The sequence below is a fragment of the Rhincodon typus genome, chromosome 26 (genome assembly GCF_021869965.1).
Source record: "Rhincodon typus isolate 14 chromosome 26, sRhiTyp1.1, whole genome shotgun sequence".
Classification (NCBI taxonomy): Eukaryota; Metazoa; Chordata; class Chondrichthyes; order Orectolobiformes; family Rhincodontidae; genus Rhincodon; species Rhincodon typus.
Genome location: NC_063357.1, coordinates 37,732,655 through 37,753,348, shown reverse-complemented (window position 1 = coordinate 37,753,348; position 20,694 = coordinate 37,732,655). Strand labels below are relative to the sequence as shown.

Genomic DNA, 20,694 nt, shown 5'->3' with positions numbered 1-20,694 from the left:
TCCAGCATCTGCAGTTCCTACTATCTCTGGGACTAGTTTAGTTTGGGATTATGTTCGGCATGGACTGGTTGGACCAAAGGATCTGTTTCCATGCTGTATAACTATGACTGTACAATCAGGCAGTGACAAGAGTGCTTTTCAAATGGTACAGTATTCTAAAGTGCAAAGAAAGAGTAAGTTTGAAGAGACACTGTAATAGGTCTTGATTTCATCAGTTATAAGGATTACACATTATAAAGGAGTTAAAGAAAGCTAATGCGCTTAGGAAAAAAGCCAGAGGGATAACTCAGAGGTACTCAGCAACATTGATAAACTAGAAATCTAAAAGTTAGAAAGAGATTTTTTAAAGAGCAAATATTTTCTTTGGTGCTTTTATTTAAAGTCCGTGGGATGTCACACGCAAGGACAGAACTTGTCGCATAACCTGAAATGTCCTTTGAGAGCAGTTAATAGTTGACCACATTGCAGTGGGTCTAGAGATATACGTAGACCATTACGGGTAAGGATAGCAGATTTCCTTCCCTAAAGGACATTAGAAAATCAGATGACGTTTTACTATAGTGATAATCACCATTACAAAGACTAGCTTTCAATTCCATTGATTAATGGATTTAAATTCTGTTGCTGTTGTGTGATTTAAACCAATATTCACTGAGCATTTAGCCTGGGTCTCTGGATTGCTAGTCCAGTGATAATGACCACTACATCATGGTCACCCAAGGAGTGAGATAACTTTGCTGAGTTTTCCAGAGACCGACCTCTTACCTGGATCCATTGTTGATGAGGATGCTCTCTCGAATTGTAAGTGTACAGTAGTACCACACCAAAAGGAAGTTGAACACAGAATCTACCACCCTGCACAAGAACAAACACAGGCGAAAGATGTTTAACAACCTACTCAAAACATTGGAATTACCAACAAATTCAATGTCAAACACGCTTATTCTAACTGAAAGGTTAACAGGCACTCACAGTGTGAATCATACTGACTTCCTTTCTCTCCACAGATGCTGCCTTCCTGCCGTATTTTCTGGTTTTGTTAGATTTCTGGCATCGACAGTTCTTTGTTTTATCATACTGCTGTACTGCATATCAGAATATAATCTAAACTTGTACTAAACCCCTGGTAGAGAAATGGTGCGCAAGTACTTTGTACAGTAGATAACAGGCCTATCTCAATAGCCCTGCAGGTTTACTCACAGAGTAGCTCTGCCAGGAAGATAGTAGTTTTGACCCCTGGTCTATAAATTAGCAAAGCTCAGTTTCAGCAAATAGAACTGGTGCTATAATTGGTCTCAGTATCAATGAAATGGGAAGGCAAAATAAAAACAAATTCCCAAAGTTTCAATTCTTAGGTACCTTTCAAATAACACGTGTCATAATGTGAGAGCAGGCCTTTCAGCACACTGACTTTCTCCAGAGCAATCCAGTCAGTCCCATTCCCCTCACTCCATCCCTGGAGCTGCTGCATGTTTTATTCCTCCAGGGACCAGCCATTTTCCTTCTGAAACCAGTGACGGTTTTCACCTGCACCTCCCCCTCAAGGGCATCCCAACCCCAATTGTTACAACGTGCTGCAGGGAAAGGTTCCTCTTTTAAAATCACATCCCCACCCCCCAAAACATGAATTAGTTCAAAGATGTGCAGGCTAGGTGGGTTAGCCATGAGGAATGCAGGATTACAGGGATAGGGTAGGGGGATGGGTCTGGGTGGGATGTTCTTCAGAGGGTTGGTGGATACTTAATGGGCCGAACAGCCTCTATCTACACTGTAGGCATGCTATGATTAATTCTGTGTTACCTGAACTCTGTAGCATTAAATTCTTTTACTGATCTAGACTTTCTGAACTTGTTATGACCTTGTACACCTCTGTGAGAGGTCCCCTCATTCTCTTTCGTTCCGAGGTGAACATTTCCAATTTTTCAAACCTAACTTTGCGGTTAAATTCCTTTAACCCTGGGATTGGGCAGGTAAATCTCCCCTATAACCCCTCGAGCAGCCTCACACATCCTCCCCACAGTGTGGTGTCCAGAACTGGACTCAACGCTCTAACTGTGGCCCAGCACTGCTTCAGAAAGGCTCAGCACAACATGTTTGCTGTTGGTCTCAATCCCTTTAGGGAGCCCAAAACTCCAATGCCCTTTTCTCACTGCACTCTCAATAATGTCCTCCCACCCTCAAAAGGACAACATACATCAACCCCCGGACCCTGCTGTTTCTGTACACGATTTCAAACTCTGCCACTGAGTCTATTCCTTCGGTCTATTCCTTCTACCAAAATCACCTTGTACCTTTCTGTACTAAAATCCATTAGCTGCTTGTCTGTCCAACTACTAGCCCATTCACGTCCCACTGTAACCAACTGGTATCATCTTCACTGTCTGACACACCTCTATATTTGGTATCATTGGAGATTTGACCTTGTATTGCAATATCCAAATCACTTGTGTAGAACGTAGTGGTCCTAGCACTGACCCTTGAGGAACACCAGTGTCTACCATCCTCCTGTCTACAAACTGACCCATTTGTTTTCTTTCAACAGGGTTTAAACCAGCTGCCATGGGTCCCCTTATCAGTTTTATCACCAGCCTTTGTCTAAATGTTTTCTTAAAATCAATTCAGACAATATCCATTGCATTCTCTTCATCAACTTTCTCTGTTATTTCAGCAAAAACAGTAGATTAACCAAGGACTAACCTGCACTAGCTTTCCTTAAGAAACTCACTTCTCCAAATGCCTGATACTTTTATCTGATTATTGCTTCCAAACCTCAGTCCAACATCGATGTTAAAATGACTGGATTTGTAGTAGTTAGCAATGTTCTGATACTCTTTCTTGAGCGTTTGTCGCTATCCAATCCTCTGGCCCATCTCCTGTACTTTCAGGGAAGATTGCAACAACAAGTCCTACTCCCACATTCTCAGGAAATGGAGATACAAGCCATCTTGACCAGGCGATTTACCGGTATGTCCTGCCTGTCAATTTTCTACCCATCATTACCATCTCCACTTCTACCGATATTTTGTCAGGATCATCCTCCTCAGTAATACACCGATACAACGTAGTCAAAATGTTCTATCGCTGCCCTGTGCCTCAAAGCATGTATTACCCTTTTTTGTCCACTTTTACAATTACAACATTTAAAAGGCATCCGGAGGGTATATGAATAAGAATGGTTAAGAGGGATATGCGCCAAATCCTGACAAACAGGACTAGATTTATGTTGGATATCTGGTCGGCATGGATGCTTTGGACCAAAGGGTGTATTTCCTTGCTGTATACCTCTATGACTCTATGAGTCCCATTCAGTTTCTGGTCAATGGTAACCCCGAGGATTTTGATAGTGGGGGATTCAATGATGGTAACACCATTGAATGTTAAGGGGTGGTGGTTAGATTGTCTCTTATTGGTGATGGTCATTGCCTGGTATTTGTGTGGCACGAATGTCACTCACCAATTGTCAGCCCAAGCCTGGATATTGTCCAGATCTTGTTGCGTTTGAACACAGACTGCTTCAGTATCTGAGGAGTCACAGACGGTGCTGAACGTTGTGCAATCATCAGCCAACAACCCCACTTCTGACCTTATGACGGATGGAAGGTCATTGATGAAGCAGCTGAAGATGGTTGGGCCTAGGCCACTATCCTGAGGAACTCCTGCAGAGATGTCCTGGAGCTGCGATGGCTGACCTCCAACAACCACAACCATCAAACTATGTGCCAGGTATGACTTCTGGCTTTCCCCCAATACCTATTGATTCCAGTTTTGCTCGAGCTCCTCGATACCTCATTTGGTCAAATGCAGCTTTAATGTTAAGGGCGGTCACTTTCACCTCACCTCTGGGATTTAGCTCTTTTGTCCATGTTTGAACCAAGGCTGTAATGAGGTCAGGAGCTGAGTGGACCTGGCAGAACCCAAACTGGGCGTCACTGAGCAGGTTATTTCTGAGCAGGTGCTGCTTGTTGATGACACCTTCCATCACTTTACTGGTGATTGAGAGTAGACTGATGGGGCGGTAATTGGCCGGGTTAGATTTGTCTTGCTTTTTGTGTACAGGACATAATTGGGCAATTTTCCACATTGTCGGGTAGATACCAGTGTTGTAACTGTACTAGAACAGTTTGGCTAGGGAAGCAGCAAGTACTGGAGCACAGTACTTCAGTACTATTGCCGGAATGTTGTCAGGGCCCATAGCCTTTGCAGTATCCAGTGTCTCCAACCATTTCTTGATATCACGTGGAGCGAGTCCAATTGGCTGAAGACTGGTATCTGTAATGCTGGGGACCACTGGAGGAAGTCACGGTGGATCGTCCACTTGGCATTTCTGGCTGAAGATTGCTGCGAATGCTTCAGTCTTATCTTTTGCACTGATATGCTGGTCTCTTCCATCATTGAGGATGGGGATATTTGTGGAGCCTCCTCCTCCAGTGAGTTGTTTAATTGTCCACCACCATTCACAAGTGGATGTGGCAGGACTGCAGAGCTTAGATCTGATCTGTTAGTTGTGGGATTGCTTAGCTCTGTCTATCACTTGCTGCTTTCGCTGTATGGCGTGCAAATAGTCCTGTTTGGTGGCTTCACCAGGTTGACACCTCATCTTCAGGTATACCTGAGATGGATCATCATTTGGCACTTCTAGCTCTAGCAGAGAAACTCAAACTGATTCCAGCCCATAAATCATTTCCAATCATCAATTCTAATCTCACCAACAGGTAAACCCCCATTCAGAAAGAAAATGCATTTCTGCCATATTGATCACAACCTGAAGACATCATAACACACACTTAAGAGACAATTAATGTACTGGATAACAAAGGAAATGCAGCAACCAATTTGCAGACAGCCAGGTCCCATACACAGCAATGTGAGAATAACCAGCGATGTTGGTTCAGAGACAAAAATGAAAGAAAAATATCTGGAGACCGGGTGAAACTCTTCTTCAAAGTAGTGCTGTGGGACTTTTAATGTCCACCTGAAGGACTCGGTCTAATGCTTCATCCAAAAGGCATTGCCTCCAGCAGCGCAGCACTCCCTCAGTGCTGCGCTGGAGTGGTGAACTTGGCTTATATGCCTTAGGTTGCTGTAGTGGGACTTGAACCTATGACCCTCAGTTGGCACCTACGGGACTTGTACACCAACCAAAGCTGCTGTCGACTGAAAGTGTATGCAAGTGCTCCAATATCATAGAAATATGAAAAATTTCTTAGTGTTTCTTGTCAGGAGCTAGTTGTCAAAAGTCTTTTGTTTTAAATTCACTCATGGGATGTGGGCGTCACTGGCTAGCCCATATGGCAGTTAACTGTCAACCACATTGCTGTGGGCCTGAGTCAAATATAAGCCAGACCAGGTAAGGATGGCAGATTTCCTTCCCTGAAGGACATTAGTGAACCACATGGTTTTGTTTTTCCCCGACAATCGACAATGGTTTCACGGTCATCATTAAACTCAATTCCAGATTCTTTATTGAATCTAAATTCCATCATCTGCCGTGGCAGGATTCGAACCTGGGTCTCCAGAACATTAGCCAAGTTTCTAGATTAAAAGTCTATCGATAATACCACTAGGCCATTGCCTCCCCATGGTCTGGTCAAAATGTCAAATGTCAGTGAGCACGCTAAGGTATCTGGAAAATCAGATACACTCCTGACCTCTCCAATGGCACTGGCCTCAGATAAGGTATCCTGTTGGGGCTATCGTCCTCTGTACCGAATGGAGCATATCTGTTACCTGCCCAGGGGCTAGGGAGGAGGGGTATTGAGAAGGGGCCACTCTCCCAGTCGTACTGTTACTGCATTTACCAACCAACTTCTCACCTGGAGTTTAACAAGAATCTGCAGCTGAAGGAGATGAGGAGGAGGATGATGGTAAGACATAGCTTGAATTTCTCATATTCATCCTTGTAGGCAAACCTGCAGTACGGAGAAAATGGACAAGGTCACATGGAAGACTTAAGGAGAACTCTACCCATCAGAGTCCAGGAGGGGGCCCAGTCAATACTTACTTGGCCTGTTTGCTGAGCAGGGTCACATTGACATTTCCCAGAACCAGACTCAAGTACAGCCTGTAACAGAAGGAGGAGAATCATTGTCCTTCCTGAGGTTCGAGCACAAATCAAGGCCCATTTAAGGGCAACAAATTGTGTCAATTGTGTCAGCTTTCAAACCAATGTGTGAGTAAAATGCTTGCAAGATGCACACCAATAAATGTAGCTGCTCGAGCAGCTGAGTAGACACCACTCAACCCAACTGGCTTCACAGCAGTTCAGCAAAAGGTTTACCAGATTTGTCCCTGGAAGGTCCTGTGGTGAGATTAAATTGGACCAATATTCTCTGGAGTTGGGAAGAATGAGAGGTGATCTCATTGAAAGATTCTGAAAGGGCTCAGTGGGGTTAGACACAGAAATGGTTTCTGCTGAGCAGCAAACATCGGTTTGGGGTGGGAAGAGACAGTCCGACAATGTGGGTCAATCCTTTTGGACAGACGGGAGGAGGAATGGCCTCAGTCAGAGGATTGTGAATGTTTGGAAGTCTCTAACCCAGATAATTGTGGATGCTCCATCAGTGAATGTACTTAAGGCTGGAACAGATACATTGTCAGTCTCTTGAGGAATCAAAGGACACAAGGAGGGGCAGTGGGGTTGGGCCTCGTTCTGTTCCTAGGTCTTGTGCCGGAGAATCTTTTACGCTGACAAAATATCGAGCCTTCAACCATTAAATGTAGGAATAATTAAAACTCCGCTAGGAAATTGCCCAAGGAAAATGACCCAAGAGTCTGTTTCCATGCTATATGACTCTCTAAATAATACACGTGGAAAAACTACATATTAATGGCCATTGATGAACGACACTGGCGACAAGCTAGAACTTGCTTTATAATTTGCTTTAAAGAAGAGATTCCCGATCTATCAAAAGCCTAGTATTTGAACATGCGCATGAATAGGCACAGCCAAGTCAATCTTTTACAAACGAAGCTGCTTTAGCACTCAAAGGATTTAAGTAGACAGGGTCACTCGAAGCACTTACCCATTTTTTTTTGGGAGGAAAGCTTCCATTTCAAAGAAGATGTTTTGTCTTTCCTTCATCAGTCCCTGGATGAAACCAATGTCTCTCCACTGCTCTTCGCTCTCTGGCAACTGACATCTAGGAGGGGAGAAACCAGATCAGGATGTAACATCACCGAACTGTAGGAGCAAACAAACTTCACTCAGCCGGCTCCCTCTCACTGCTGAGTCAACAAAGATTCAAGCCCGCATTCCAGGCCTGAATAAATGGTCAATACCAACATTTCACCTCTCAATTGTAGGGCCCTGGGGAGTGTTGCCAAACAAAGGGACCTAGGGGTGCAGCTGCATTGTTCCTTGAAAGTGGAGTCTCAGGTAGACAGGGTAATGATGAAGGTGTTTGGCACGCCTGCCTTTATTGGTCAAGCTATTGAGTATAGGAGTTGGGAGGTCATGTTGCAGGTGTATGGGACATTGGTTAGGCCACTTTTGGAATACTGCATTCAACTCTGGTCTCCCTGCTATAGCAAAGATGTTGTTAAACTTGAGGGTGCAGAAAAGATATACAAGGACATTGCTGAGCCTGGAGGGTTTCAGCTATAGGGAGAGGCTGAATAGACTGGGGGATTTTTCCTCCTGGAATGTTGGAGGCTGAGGGATGACCTTATAGATGTTTATAAAATCATGAGGGGCATGGATAAGGTGAATAAGCAGGGTCTTTTTCCTACTATGGGGTTGTCCAAAATCAGAGGGCATAGGTTTACAGTGAGAGGGAAAAGATTTAAAATGGACCTGAGGGGTAACTTTTTCACACAGGGGGTGCCAGAGGAAGTGGTGGAGGCTGGTACAATGACAACATTTAAAAGGCACCTGGATGAGTATATGAACAGGAAGGCTTTAGAGGGATATGGGCCAAATGCTGACAAATGGGACTAAGTCAGATTGGAATGTCTGATCAGCATGGACGAGTTGAATCGAAGGGTCTATTTCTGTGCTGCTTAGCTCTAGGACTCTATAACTCGACTTGTCCATCGACATCCTGGGAGCTGCCACTGACCACAAACTGAACTGGACCAGTTAATACAGCAATTCTACCAGCAGGTCAGATGGTAGGAATTCTGCAATGAGTAACTCACCTCCTGACTTCCCAAAATCTGCCTACAATTAACAAGACACAAGTCAGGAGTGTGATGGAATATTCCCCACTTGCCTGATGGGTGCAGCTCCAACAACACTCAAGAAGTTCACCACCAACCAGGACAAAGCAGCCCATTTGATCAGCACCCCACCCATCACTTTAAACGTTCAATCCTGTGGGATCATGTTCAATAATGACTGAGATGGGTGAGTGGCGAAAAAAACCTCTTTATTGAGCATCCACAGTGGCACAGTTCAAGGCGGTAATGAAATCCAAAGTACAGGTTTACAGTAATCTCTTTATACACATTTTTCACATACATTGAAACATTAGCACTATGGTGTCATGTAGTTGTATCTATTGTACACAGGTTTGTGTGACATCTGTCCTGGGGAAGCAGGAGTTTGTTTAAGCACTTGCTAAATGCTGGGTGTTCCTCCTGATGGGATTAGACGGTCTGTCTGGTCTGAACTTGCATAAGTAACAGGGGTTAGTCCTTTTGTCTTTAAAGTTAGTAACGTTAGTAAAAATACTAGACCTATATCTTCTAAATACGTGAAAAATTAAATGTGTACTAAATAAAAGTATAGAGATATTAAACTGATCTCCTGCAACTGGGTTGTGAGATTTTATTTACAATTGTCGGTTTTGGTAGTTCGTACACATTCATTCATGCAGTTTCATGGAAGCGCTGTTTTTATAGTAAGTTTCTTTAAAGGGGTAGTAGCCCTATTTAATATGTATTTAAAAACTACATACTTGTGGAGGAAACTGTTAGATATTCTGCAACCTATTTAGGTCCCGAGAGGCAGTTGCTAAGGGCTGATTAATATTATAATCTTTCCATAGTTTTAAGTGAGTTATAGAGACATGATGATGGGGATGGCATTATTCTGAGTAGGTTACAGTATTAACACTTATTCAGGAGTAGCCTTCGATAAAGAAACAGGTATAAACGCTGCTTGCAATATGGAGTCGATAAGAATTAAAAGGTGTAAAGAAGCAGTAATGGGTTGGAAGGGATATTAATTTTGTTCAATGCAGTTTTATGAATGAGTAAATGGAAATGCGGTATAGTAAACATAATGTGCTTGTGAGTGAGTTGGCAAATAGAATCATAATACAATATCTCACAATCCCATCACGACTGATATGTTGGCAGCAGTGTGTACCACCGACAAAATGCAATGCAGCAATTCTCAAGCCTCCTGCAACAGCACCTTCCAAAACCTGCAGCCTCTACCATCAAGAGGGACAAGAGCAGCAGATATATGGCAATACCATCAAGTCACACACCATGCTAAAGTAGAAATCTATCACCATTCCTTCACCATCGCTGGGTAAAAATCCTAGAATCCAGCACTGTGGGTGATGTCCCTACATCCAATAATTGCAGTAATTCGAGAAAACTGCTAAGCACAACCTCAACAGGGCTGTTAGAGAGGGACAACAAATGCAGGCCAGCCAGTGTCACTCACATCCCAGGGATGATTAAAAAAGTAATTCCAAAGGCCTTGCACTGGCCTGACCATGGTTTATTCCTCAAACAACGACGGAGCTGCCTGCTCTGATTTCCTACATTAGAACAAATGATTCCAAACTGCAAACTACAAACTGTAAGTTCTTTCTGCTGGCTCCTTCTTCTGCAGGTTTTGGTCTTACATTCAGAAGTCAGTCTATTCTGCCATTCACACCATCTCGCGCCACACCTTTTGTTTCTTTCCTTGCCCTGCGATTACTCCCCCTCAATCTTGCCCCAGCAATCCTGTCATCATTTAACCTCTCTGTATTCCACATACCTTCCCTTCCGTTATTCCCCCTGGCCAACCCTTTCACTTGCTTTAAACTTGTTTCTAACTTTTCCCAATCCCAATGAACGGTCATCAACCTGAAACATTAATTTCTGTCTCCACGGTGGCTTCCCAACCTGCTGAGTATTCTCAGCACTTTTTGTATTTATTCATTTTTGCTTTTATTTTTCCTTCTCTCCCTTTTGCCCCATCGGATAAAGAATTCAATATTACAGTTTGAATACGTTTACAGAGTGCAAACACTTCAGAACCAAATTCAACAGCCTGGTCTATAGAAAGTAATATTTACTGTTCAAGACTTTTGGAGAGTTCCTTGTATTTCTTCTTCTGTCGTTCGATGGAACTGAGGCAGGCATTCTGAAGTTTGATCACCTCTTCCAACTGCTGCTTGTAGTGTTTGTGTGTTTCCTGGAGAAGAGACCAGAGAAAGTTAAATACTATGTGGAATCAAATGTAGAAATTTCAGGATGCACTCAACTTCACTTTGACCTGGAGATTAGTAATTATTACAGAGGCTGAACATGCTTACAAACCTTCATGTTTTCTATGCTCCTCTAATTCCTAATTGATTCCTGGCATGGCATGACTGATGTATGAGGCGAGACTGGATTGATTAGGAGTATATTCACTCTCACAATCCGGCCGGAGGATGAAAATTCAGCCCAAAGGGGATGGCATGGTGGCTCAGTGTTTAGCACTGCTGCCTCACAAAACCAGAGACACAGGTTCAATTCCACCCTTGGGCAACCGTCTGTGTGGAGTTTACAATTCTCCCCGTGTCTGCGTGGGTTTACTCCCACAGTCCAAAGATGCGCAGGTTAGGTGGACTGGCTATGCTAAATTGCCCATAGTGTCCAGAGATGTGCAGGTTAGATGGGTTAGTCATGGGAAATGCAAGGATACAGGGATAGGCTAAAGGAGTAGGTCTGGGTGGGATGCTCTTTGGACTGTGTGGGCTCGATGGGCTGAATGGCCTGCTTCCAAACTGCAGGGATTCCATTCTGTTCTATGATTCATCTTATCAGTGGAGATCATCAAATGCCCAGGTCCCTAGCTCTGGAAGTACCTCCTTAAACATACCCACCTCACTCTCCTCCTTTTGACATTCCTTAAAACCTATGTTGTTGGCTAACATCTTGGTCACTGATCCTAATATTTCTTTATGTCGCTTTGTGTTTGAAAATGCTTCACTCGGGATATTTCAGCTTATTGCAAGTGCTATATAAATGCACACTGTTGTTGGATTTTGTTCAAATGCACAAGATCTGCAAACTCTCAGCTTTTTTGGTCCCCCGCAGTGACACACCCAGACCAGACAGCAACTAAATCCACGGCTCAGACTAGTACCAACCATAAAACTAGATCTTTCAACAGGGGAGAGAACAAGATGAAGCCACGTTGAATTTTCTTTCCCAGTTCAGGGAAGGAGAAATGGTGCGAGAAAAGGAGAGAAAGAAAAAATGGAATCCAAAAGGAACTTGCATTTGTATAGTGTCTTTCAAATCCTCAGGACATCCCAAAGCACTTCAAAGCCAATGAAATAAAGCCAATAGGCTTAATATCAGAGGGGAACAGTGCAGATAATGTTTGAGTGGTTTCAGGGATACAGACAGGACATTTGGAATATTGATGCTTCAGCATCTTTGACTTTAACAATGATGTTGTTAAATTTGAAAGGGTGCAGAAAAGATTTACAAGGATGTTGCCAGGGTTGGAGGGTTTAGGGTATAGGGAGAGGCTGAATAAGCTGGGGCTTTTACTCCCAGAGCATCGGAGGCTGAGGGGTGACCTTATAGAGGTTTATAAAATCATCGGGGGTATATGGGATTAGTGATGTGACCATGCAGAAGCACCTGTTGGCTGAAACCCAACTGGACTTCAAAACGGGCACTACAACTGGCTTTATCGTTAGAAAATGTGGCAAGTGGAGCTTATGAGTTACAGGGTGTTCTGACGGAAGAGGACCCCCTTGCCAGGCCGACTGAGCTTGGGGAACACCACATGAGTGAAGGTAATTGCAGAGCCTCACTCAGGACATATCCGAAACAGAGGGACTCTAGGTCAGCCCACTGCAAAACCCCAAAACAAAGCCAAGCCTTGGCCAAATAGTTAAAATTTTCTTGAGGATCCTGGCTGGCAAGCCATTGTAGTTGCTGTCGGAATGCAGACTCAAAGCAGCAAGAGTCCCAGTTGGCCCAAACTGAGTAAGAGAACTCATAGGCCAGTATCCTGGAGAATACACACCCTGGAAAGTCCACCTACATCTGGAACAGTTAAATTGCTCAGCACCATCCAAATCAGAACTAAAACTAATGCCTGGTTAAACAGTTACCCAGTACTAATGAAGGTCGATACTGGAGTGGCTGTATCACTGATTACAGAGCCAGTCTTTACCAAAATTCACTCTGGACTCCAACCCTTAGGTTTGCACAAGACCTTGACTAGACTGAGAATCTACTCCAGGGAACCTTTACAGATTAATGGTACAACTTCTGTTCCGGTCTCTTATGAGAAGCAGCTGGCTCAGTTACCACTGACTGTGGTAAAAGGCTCGGGCCCAAAATTGATGGGGCAAAATTGAGTGAGAAAGATTCAATTTGATTGACTCGACATTTTTCGGTTAGGCAATGGCTGCCTGAGGTGCAGATCGAAATTGGTAGATATGACGTGGTAGGCATCACAGAGACATGGCTGCAAGGGGATCAGGATTGGGAGCTGAATATTCAAGGATATACATCTAATCGAAAAGATAGGCAGGTGGGCAGATGGTGTGGTTTTGCCTTATTAGTAAGAAATGAAATTAAATCTGGCTAAGTTTGCAGATGATACAAAGATAGGTGGAAGGACAGATAGTATTGAGGAGGTGGCGAGGCTGCAGAAGGATTTGGACAGGTTAGGAGAATGGACAAAGAAGTGGCAGATGGAGTACAATGTGGGAAAGTGCGAGGTCATGCACTTTGGTAAGAAGAATAAAAGCATGGACTATTTTCGAAATGGGGAGAAAATTCAGAAGTCTGAAGTGCAAAGAGACTTGGGAGTTCTAGTCCAGGATTCTCTCAAGGTAAACTTGCAGGTTGAGTCAGCAGTTAGGAAGGCAAATGCAACTTTGGCATTTATTTTCAGATGGCTTGAACGTAAAAGCAGGGATGTACTTCGGAGGCTCTATAAGGCTCTGGTCAGGCCACATTTGGAGTATTGTGCGCAGTTTTGGGCCCCATATCTCAGGAAAGATGTACTGGCCCCAGAGCATGTTCAGAGGAGGTTCACAAGAATGGTCCCAGGAATGAAAAGCTTAACATATGAGGAATGTTTGAGGACTTTGGGTCTATACTTGATGGAGTTTAGAAGGATGAGGGGGGATCTAATTGAAACTTACAGAATACTGAATGGCCTGGACAGAGTGGATGTTGGGAAGACATTTCCAATGGTAGGAGAGACTAGGAACCGAGGGCACAGCCTTAGAGCAAAGACAAGATCTTTTAGAACAGAGATAAGGAGGAACTTCTTCAACCACAGAGTGGTGAATCTATGGAATCTATAGAGGCCAGGTCATTGAATATATTTAAGACGGAGATAGATAGGTAAAAACCAAAAGAACTGCGGCTGCTGTAAATCAGGAACAAAAACAAAGTTGCTGGAAAAGCTCAGCAGGTCTGGCAGCATCAGTGAAGGAGAAAACAGAGTTAACATTTCGGGTCTGGTGACCCTTCCTCAGATAGGTCGGTTCTTGATTGTCAAAGGAACTAAGGGTTACAGGGAGAAAGAGGGAGAATGGGATTGAGAAACTTATCAGCCATGATTGAAAGGCAGAACAGACTCGATGGGCTGAATGGCCTTATTTCTGCTCCTATGTCTTATGGCCTTTTGGTCCTAATTAAATACCCGGATGTTTTTCAGGAAGGTCTAGGGACTATCAAAAGGAGCCAAAGCCACCTTGCATGTTGACCAGAAAGCAATTCCATGATTCTGCAAGGCCCACCCGGTGCCATTTGCCTTATGTTCAAAAATAGAGGCAGAAATCAGGGGACTGGAAAGCGAAGGAACCATCAAACCAGTCCAGTTTGCAGAACGAGTGTACCGATTGTGAAGCCTGACGGCTCAGTCCGCCTTTGTGGGGATTTCATACAAACGGTAAACTGCTTCTCACAGCTGGACAATTATCCAATCCCTCAGATAGAGGATTTATATGCAAAGCTGGCAGGGGAGACTGTCCTTCATGAAGCTGGACATGAGCCATGCACACCTGCAATTATGGTAAGATAAGGATTCCCAGAGGTATGCTAGAATTAATACCCATACGAGTTCCTACCAATATATGAGACTGCCTTCCGGGGTATCATCAGCCTGTGCAATTTTTCAGCAGGACAACGGAGAACATTTTATAAGGTCTACCCCAGGTCGCCATTTATTTGGCTGATGTGCTAACAACCAGGAAGACCAATAAAGAACATTTAGAGAATGTGGATGTAGTGCTTAAACATTTCTCCAAGGTGGTGGTAGGCCTTAGGAGGGAAAAATGTGTATTCCAGGCACCCCAAGTGACCTATTTGGGCTACAGAGGTGACAAGACCAGGTTACACCCGTTGGAAGATAAAGTGAGGGCAATGAAAGGTGTCCTGGCTCCCACATCTATAACAAAGCTTAGGTCTTTCCTCGGGTCGGTGAATTATTACAGAAAATCCATACGTAACCTGGCCTCTATCCTGGCACCCTTACATTTGCAATTGAAAGAGGGTCATCCTTGTAAACGGTCGCGTAGCCAAGATTTAGCTTTTAGGGGAGTGAAGAAGCAGCCATCGTCATCTAAGGTGCTGGCCCCCTACAATCCGAAGTGAGAGGTTGTGCTGACATGCGATGCCTCCCCGTATGGTATCGGAGTAGCGTTGGCTCACTGGTGGCCCAATGGAGAGGAGCGTCCTGTCGCATACGCTTCCTGGACTTTGGATGATGCTGAACGGAGATAAGCCCAGATAGAGAAGGAAGGTTTGGCGGTCATCTTTGGTGTGACAAAGTTCCAACAATACATTTACAGATGTAAATTTACAATAGTAACAGACCACGAACCCCTGCCAGGGCTACTTAAACAGGACAAGGTAGTGCCATCCATACGTTCAGGTCAAATTGAGCAGTGGGCCCTTATTCTCAATGCATACGATTACAAGTCCGGGAGGCCAAGTGATAAGTGCGAACGCATTGAGCCAGCTCCCACTGGCAGATACACCACCGGTGGTGCTACCACTGGAACAGTCCACTCTGATTTTAAACTTTCTAGACCCCATTCTTGTCACTGCTCACAATAATCAGACTGCGGACACAAAAAGATTCAATCCTGGCAAAACCAAAACAGCCGGCGGTGAGAGAGGGAAATATTTCACAACCAGAAATGAAACCTTTCTGGACCCAGCGAGACCAGATCACAGTAGAGTATGGCATATTATTATGGGGAAGTAAGATTGATTGTCCTGAGAAAAGGTCATCACCACATACCGGCTGAACTCCACCAGGGTCATCCACAGGTATCCAAAATGAAGATGTTGGCAAGAAGTTATGTCTGGTGGCCAGGATTGGATGTATTGGTGGGCAGTGCCCAGAGTGTCAACAAGGACAAAAATTATCGCCAGCAGCTCCTTCACATTCCTGGGAATGGCTGGGTAAACCCTGGGCTTGATTACATGTTAACTATACCACTCCTTCCATGAGCTCCCTGTTTTTAGACGTTGTGGATGCCCACTCAAAGTGGTTGGATGTGCATAAAGTTCATTCTTCAAACATGGGGATGACAATAGTAAAGCTGTGAACATCTTTCGCAATACACAGACTCCCAAAAGTGTTGGTCATGGACAACGGGCCATCATTTACCAGCCAGGGAATTTGGAGTATTTTCCAAAGTTGAATGGAATTTGACATTTAAAGACAGCTCCATACCATCCATTGTCCAATGGTCTGGTGGTCTGAGCAGTCCAAAGTTTGAAGGCAGGCTTCAAAAAAAATGTACAACCTCACTCGATACCAAACTGTCCCAGTTCCTATTTAATTATTGGACCACTCCTTAAGCAACTACAACGATAGCTCCAGCAGAGTTGCTAACGGGGAGAAGATTCCACACCAGGTTAAACCTGATCTTCCCAGACCTTGGGTGGGGTGGTGGCAAAACTGCATCAGGAACACCAATGCCAGACACAGGGGTCCTCTAAACCAGAGAGACAGTTTACTTCAGGGGACGAAGTTCAGTGCCCAAACCACAGGAATGGCCCTGCATGGGTAACGCGAGGTCAGGTCCTATGACGTACAAGGTTCGAGTAAGTGAGGCAGCCCTGAACAAGCATGTGGACCATATGAAAGCTGAAAACTCCCAAATGGGGCAGGAACAAAACATTTCCAGCCCCTTCAAACAGCTGGGAAGGTTGTTGGAATCTGTAGGTTCTCCCCCTTCGTCTAGCGTCAAAGAAACCTCAGAGTCTGAGATGGACATGGTGGATGTCGCAGCCTCAAAACCTTTGGCACCTGAAGAAGAGGATGGATTTCTTCTGAGATGCTCTGGATGCAAGAAGCAGCATACAGTTTGGTACACGCTGCCTTTTTCCAAAGCTGAGTTAGAGGAACTGGCCCCAGTGTGAAAACGCCCCAGGTGAGGTTACAAGAAAATGAACCGGCCTACATAACTGGACTCAGAGGGGGGAGGGATGTAGTGATTGGAGTGAGGTCAGCCAGGTGGACATCACAGAATATGAGTTCCCTGATTATGGCTGTTAATCTGATCCAATCAGGGAGCTTTGGCTGACAGATATAAACAGGTCATCAGAGGTTCTGTTCACTCAGAGCGGCCTCCAAGGAAGCCAGATCAGTGTCAAGTACTGTTCAGTGTAAATAAAGGGTGACTTGGTGATGGGATACTAGCCTCTGTGGAATTATTGGCATAGTTACCTTAAGCCTAGTAAGGTGTTAGGAAAAGATATTTTTCTGTGGTGTGAGCACCATACAAGGTGCCTTAATGGGTATTGTATAAGGTTATTTTGATGAACGTGTAAAATGGTGTTTTGAGATTAATGGGATTATCTTTTTACCATGTGGTTATAAATCAATGTAACCTGTATGCCTTTAAGTCTTTTTGATTTTACATCATTTGCTTGCTGTGATCTGCTTGTACCGCTTGTAAACCGAGCTTTCCACGGTATTTCGATACACATGACAATAAAAGCAATCAATCACAATCTTTCAATTTGTAATTTACATAAATAAATGACTTATTTTATATTCATTTCTTTTGGTTAATAAGCTTTGTTTTATTGTTGAAAGCATAATATCCTGCAGATTATGTTTCAGCAAGAGATCTTGTTAAAATCATGAAAACAAAACATGATCTATCAAACGAGGTCTGGGCTTTGCCTTGTCCAGTAATAACATCAGCTGGGGCACAGAACATTTGAATGTGATGGTAGGCATCACCAAAGTCACAGTTCACTAAGGCACCAAAAGCCTTGAGCTGGCCCCGCCCATTCAACAATGGCCTCCAAATCATAATCTTGATCATTCTTTTCTTTAAGATGTCTACTCGGTCCTATGCTGAACAGTTTCATGTGTTTGGAGAACAAATTCTATCGCTATTCTAACTCTAATTTTGTCATGGCACTAATTAGCTTAAGGGGAGTAACCTAATGGGTATTTAAATATTTGATACTTGTACCACCTGCCCACCACCGTCACCTCAATTCAAGGCTGGATGTCTACTCAGGGTTGTGAGTTTATGCCATAGGTCGTTGGAATCAGATAGTTTGGTAGCCCTTCCCATACTCTTTTCGCAACAAATATCAAAGAACACATTCAGTGTTAATTTTGCTGATAGATATTTGAAGGGTCGAATGTTGAACTCTAAATGTTTGCCAGATTTGCATAAGTAACAACTGCATTTCACAGTACGGATGAGATGTTTAAGAAAAAAAAAATCAGACAGATTGTCATTACTTTCAGATCTGCGTCTTAACGAGTTTCACTCTGCTACAGCAATGATAAGAATCCTTCTTGCTTCCTTACATCTGTAGATTGTCCCCGTATATAAAGAGATATTTTATCTGACACTTGGAATATCGTTTACATTATGGTCACTCACTCCAAACCATCCACTCCCAACCAATCTTATCTAGTCAACACCACAGAAATACACCAGCAATCAAACAAAATAAGTATGAAGATTTAAACCAGTTCTGCAACGACACTTAACAGCTTTCAAGTAATTAAGCACAGTAAAAGTCGAGATCCCGGTGACAGTGTAATTTTGCAATAGGACTGTTCAGTCCTGGGGAGGGGAGGGACTAGACCTGAAATGCGCAGATGGGGTGAAACAACAAACACATTGAGAACAGGAAGAGGTGGTTAATCAGAGGACTCCTTTCTCCCTAAAGGAGAGGGACACGTTGCATTTGCACACGGGATAACTCTCTCCCGTTTGCTCGCTGTCCGGACAGCGTGCAATCTGTGGCAAATCGGCAGGATCTCTGACTGACAGCCGGGCCGGGCAATCAGGAAGGAGTTGGTGGCTCCTGGGCCCAGAGATACACCAATGATGGACAGGGAGGGTTGGGACTGGGGCTGCAGGTTGGGGCAGGGGCAGGGACCTGACAGCAGCGGCGGAATGGGAAGGGAAAGCTGGTAAGGCCGGCCGCACGATCACCACTACCTGTAACAGCTGATAATCTTTGTCCAGGGCCTCCCACTCCTCCCAGCACTCCTGGAAAGACATGTTGCTCTCCTGTCTGCCTTTCCCCCGAGCCGGGCTGCAGCTGCCAGCTTCCCCCCACCCCACCGCACCGCCAGGCTCCGGTTACACCGCCTCCTTCTGTTCTCTTTTACCGGAGCGCACCCTCAAACCAGCAGCGCGCTTCCGGGTGAGGCCGGGCCCGGCCAATCAGTGCCGCGGGGTCCGGCTCAGACCCCGCCTTCTTTGTGTTCCACCCAATGGGCCGGCGATTAGGACAATGGCCCTGGCACCGCCCCCTGCCCCTACAGCCAATCGGCGGCGGGCCCTGACTGTAGCAGTTTTCAGGCCGGGCTGCGAGCCGATAGCAGCGTCTTCCCCTTATCCCCCCCCCCCCGCCCCCAAAACAACTTCCCCAACCAGTGGTTGTTCCTCTCCCCACCACCCCACCCCGGCCAGTATGGGAGGGCCCTCCGGCAAGGGAAATCAAAGAAGCCCTTGCGTTTTTACAGCTACTGGACGACCTCAGTACATCTCAAAGCTCTTCAAAGGGCGGACTTTAAGGCATGAGTGCTAAATCCGCAGAAAGCACATAAATAGATAAGAAACTGGTGAACAAAACATAAGAGTTCGCAAATTAGAATTAGAATTAGATTTCATTGTCATGTGTACTCAAGCATAGGGCTGTAGACAAGCAACCTAAGATCCTTCTGATCCAATTACACCCCTGTGTGAGAGTACAAACGTAACGCTGGGGACCCTCATACTCCATTTGCCAGAATATTGGCCACACACTCAGTCTGTCTCTATCCAAACAGCTTTATGGAGATAAGACTTTGGACTTTAAGATCTGGACATTTTCTTATCTGCTGGCTCTTTTTCAGAGAAAAAAAAAACTTTTAAAAATCTGATTTTGTAACCAATACAACGCGGAGAATAGCAACTTTGTACGCTCTTCACTGTACTCATATATTCCTTTATACTAACAAATATATGTTTATACTCACATACAGGGGTGTAATTCAAGCAAAGGGATGCTTGCCCACAGATCCCTGAAGGGGGCAGGATAGGTTATTAGGGTGGTTAAGGCATGCAGGACATTTGTCTTTATTAGTGCTGGCATAGATTGCAAAAGCAGGAAGGTCACGTTAGAGCTGTACAGGAGTTTGGTTAGGCCACAGCTGGAGTTCTGTGGCAGATCCGGTCACCATACCATAGGAAGGATGTGATTACACTGCTAAGGGTGCAAAGGAGATTCACCAAGATGTTAAATGAAAAAAAAACTGCAAATGTTGGAAATCAGAAACAAAAACAGAACCTGCTAGAAAAGCTCAGTAGGATCTGGCAGCATCAGTGGAGAGAAAGAAGAGTTGACGTTTCAGGCCTAATGATCCTGCTTTAGAACAAAATCTTCAGTCTTCAGTTTTGAAGAAGGGTCACCAGGGCTGGATAAGCTTGAGCTTTTTTTCTTTGGAGCAGAGAAGGTTGAGGGGTGGACCTGATAGAGGCAAATAAGATTATGACGGGAATGGACAGGGTGAATAGTGTTCCCCTTAGTCGAAGGTTCAATAACAAGGGGGCATAGTTTTAAAGTGAAAGGCAGGAGATTTAGAGGGGATTTGAAGAAGAAACATTTTCACTCCCAGCCAACCCTCCCTGTCCACCATTGGTGTATCTCTGGGCCCAGGAGCCACCAACTCCTTCCTGATTGCCTGGCCCGGCTGTCAATCAGGGATCCTGCCGATTTGCCACAGATTGCACACTGTCTGGACAGCGAGCAAATGGGAGAGAGTTATGGCACGAATGCAGTGTGTCCCTCTCCTTTAGGGAGAAAGGAGTCCTCTGTTTAACCACCACTTCCTCTTCTCAATGTGCTTGTTGTTACACCCCATCAGCACATTTCAGGTCTAGTTCCTCCCCTCCCCAGGACTGAACAGACAAATTGCAAACGCATTTCCTGGGAGAGTAGTTGAGGAAGGAAACCTCATAACCTTTAAAAAGTACTTGGATGAGCACTTGAAATGTTGTAACATTCAAGACTATGGGCCTAGTG

General features: G+C 44.6%; 1 protein-coding gene across 1 annotated transcript in view; it reads right to left on the bottom strand.

Moving 5' to 3' along the window:
- tmem120aa (transmembrane protein 120Aa) overlaps window positions 1-18,838 on the bottom strand; it is a 31,701-nt gene extending 12,863 nt beyond the window's left edge. Inside the window, exons 1-6 of the mRNA XM_048612635.1 lie at window positions 18,624-18,838; window positions 10,239-10,357; window positions 7,023-7,139; window positions 6,002-6,061; window positions 5,814-5,909; window positions 766-855 (exon numbers count right to left, since the gene is read on the bottom strand). Coding sequence (XP_048468592.1) covers window positions 766-855; window positions 5,814-5,909; window positions 6,002-6,061; window positions 7,023-7,139; window positions 10,239-10,357; window positions 18,624-18,686 — 545 coding nt within the window. The 5' untranslated portion in view covers window positions 18,687-18,838. The remainder of the gene's footprint in view (window positions 1-765; window positions 856-5,813; window positions 5,910-6,001; window positions 6,062-7,022; window positions 7,140-10,238; window positions 10,358-18,623) is intronic.
- Between the last annotated feature and the right edge of the window lie 1,856 nt (window positions 18,839-20,694).